Source organism: Athene cunicularia (assembly GCF_003259725.1).
Source record: "Athene cunicularia isolate RWA chromosome 17 unlocalized genomic scaffold, athCun1 chr17_part1, whole genome shotgun sequence".
In the NCBI taxonomy this organism is placed as follows: domain Eukaryota; kingdom Metazoa; phylum Chordata; class Aves; order Strigiformes; family Strigidae; genus Athene; species Athene cunicularia.
In genome coordinates, this window is record NW_020799122.1 from 2,059,051 (window position 1) to 2,061,264 (window position 2,214).

At 43.4% G+C, this 2,214-nt stretch overlaps 1 protein-coding gene across 1 annotated transcript; it reads left to right on the forward strand.

Annotated features, from left to right (window-relative positions):
- The first annotated feature begins 546 nt into the window (after positions 1–546).
- On the forward strand, positions 547–1,903 carry NDUFA8 (NADH:ubiquinone oxidoreductase subunit A8). Its single transcript, XM_026860640.1, has 3 exons — positions 547–554; positions 956–1,181; positions 1,658–1,903. The coding sequence occupies exons 1-3, from the start codon at positions 547–549 to the stop codon at positions 1,793–1,795; spliced, it is 372 nt and encodes a 123-aa protein (XP_026716441.1). The 3' UTR covers positions 1,796–1,903.
- Positions 1,904–2,214: the final 311 nt, after the last annotated feature.

Sequence of the window (2,214 nt, forward strand, 5' to 3'; positions counted from 1 at the left end):
GGAGGGCTCCCGGGCGGAGAGCCCCGCTGCTGCGGCCGCCTGCTGCCTGGCAGAGGCTTTCGCCTGCCCCGAGAGCGTTTCGGAGCATCTCCCGGTGTAGCGGATCCTTGCCGCCCTCTGCGCTTTGTGCTCTGGCAGTCACTCGGTTTAATTAAAAAAGCTGTTCCCTCCACGACCTTCAGAGTCTTTATTATTGCTTCTTAAACTTTAACTCTTAAAAACAGAGGCTGTGCCCTCCTTTTTCTATTTTATTTATACCTTAATTTAACCTTATTTTATTTCCACCTTAATTTAACCCTTCATATGAAGCTCCATGGCCTCTGCTCCAGAATAGGTGGCTCAGGTTTTTGTTAGGTTGGCAAAGAAATGCTGGGGGGTGGGGGGTGGAAAGCTTGCTCCTTCTGCACCTTGCAACTATATTATGAAGTTTAGGAAACCAACCTAAGCTTTGCGCTGTCTGTCCTCACTGTTTCACAGGTGAACTACCGTGAAAGCTCGGGTCGATACGCCATTTGCCTCTTCTGACCAAAAGTGTAGATCCAAGGCATGTGCCAGTATCATGTTCTTAAGTTGCTAGTAAAAGGCCTGGTTTAGTTAGCTCAAAGCATGTCTACTTCCAGTATAGCACCTAGTAATCAGAAACCTCTGTTCTAAGCATGTCGTCTTGAGCTTAAGACATCAAATTAGTTTGGAAGTTTTGGAGCATTCTATAATATACACTAAAACAAAAGATCTCATACAGAGGAGCTGTGTGTGTCTACCTAGCAAGAATACCTTCCACATACTAGTTAAGTTATTGCTATTCCTACTTGTAGCTACAACGATACAAATTTACCTGGTATTGTTACCAAGTTCTGTTTAATGATGCTTCAAGTACAGACTTCTCTGAATATGTTAAATGTTCCCAAGAAGTTAAAACTACAAAAAACACTTTATCACAAGTTGAATGAATAAGAGAGAAGAGCATTAAAATTCTGACACTCGCTGATGGTTTTCTTTCTGTGATCTCTTACAGGAAAATTAAAACGCACTGTGCGGAGCCGTTTACTGAGTACTGGACGTGCATTGACTACACCAACTTGCAGGAGCTCCGTCGGTGCCGGAAGCAGCAGGCAGTGTTTGATAACTGTGTGCTGGAGAAGTTGGGTTGGGTGAGGCCTGATCTGGGACAGCTCTCTAAGGTAACTTTCTACCTCTTTTTGATCAGATAGCTAGATTCTTCTCAACCTTCTTGCGTGCGTTTTGTTCAGGCCAGGTCTCAAACTCTTCTCCTGGCCAGAAGGTGATTCATAAACTCAGCACTGGAAGTTTGTGGAATTAATAGTTAAGGCAGGATTCTGTCAGCAATCTTTATGGTTGCTTTCCTGGAAGACTTGCACTTTTCTTCGTGACACTCTTGCTTTTTGCTTTTCCTGGTGCAGAGGCCTTTCCTTTAGGAGTGAAGCTCACGTGCATGTAGAACTACTCTCTAGTTCTGAGTGAAATACCCTTCCTCTCCCTTTAATTAGAAGTATTCTGGAGATAGAAGCTCCTGTCAGATCAGCAGTGTGTCCTTAGTGTTGCCTTTTTGGTGGTTCTTCCTTTAAGTTCTGACTCGGTCTAGCTTTTCTGTTAAATGCTGTGAGAAGTTGTATAATTTCTTCCTTTTCCTTTCCAGGTTACGAAAGTGAAGACAGACCGTCCTATGCCTGAGAATGTCTATCACTCTAGACCTAGACCAGAGCCAAATCCACCCATTGAAGGAGAGCTGAAGCCTTCTCGCTTTGGCAGTAGGCTCTTTTTCTGGTCCTGGTAAATTGGGCAGGCTGTGCCATAGCTACAGCACAGAGACAGGTTGCTTACAAATGTGAATTGTCGGGTATGTGTTGGGTATAACTAATCATTAAAGAACCCCAAACTGTTACATGGCTTGGTAGACTTCTTTAAGCATGCTCACACATTGTAGTAACTAAAAAAATGTATTTCCCTGTTTTGCACAGTGCTGTCATGTAAACGTAGCACAGATCTTTGACTGCTGCTTCAATCAATCAAAAACTGGCGTGAGACTTTAGTTATTTGCTGACTAAGAACGCTGCCAGTTGGGTCAAGGAAACTTTCAAGAACAAACAAGTTGTTAATGTCTTCCCTTAGTCTTGCAACTGATAATCATGCATTTTTTTTCCAAGGGACTCCTGTGTAGGTGTAGCCTAAAATGCGTCTTGGAGCAAGGGTTTA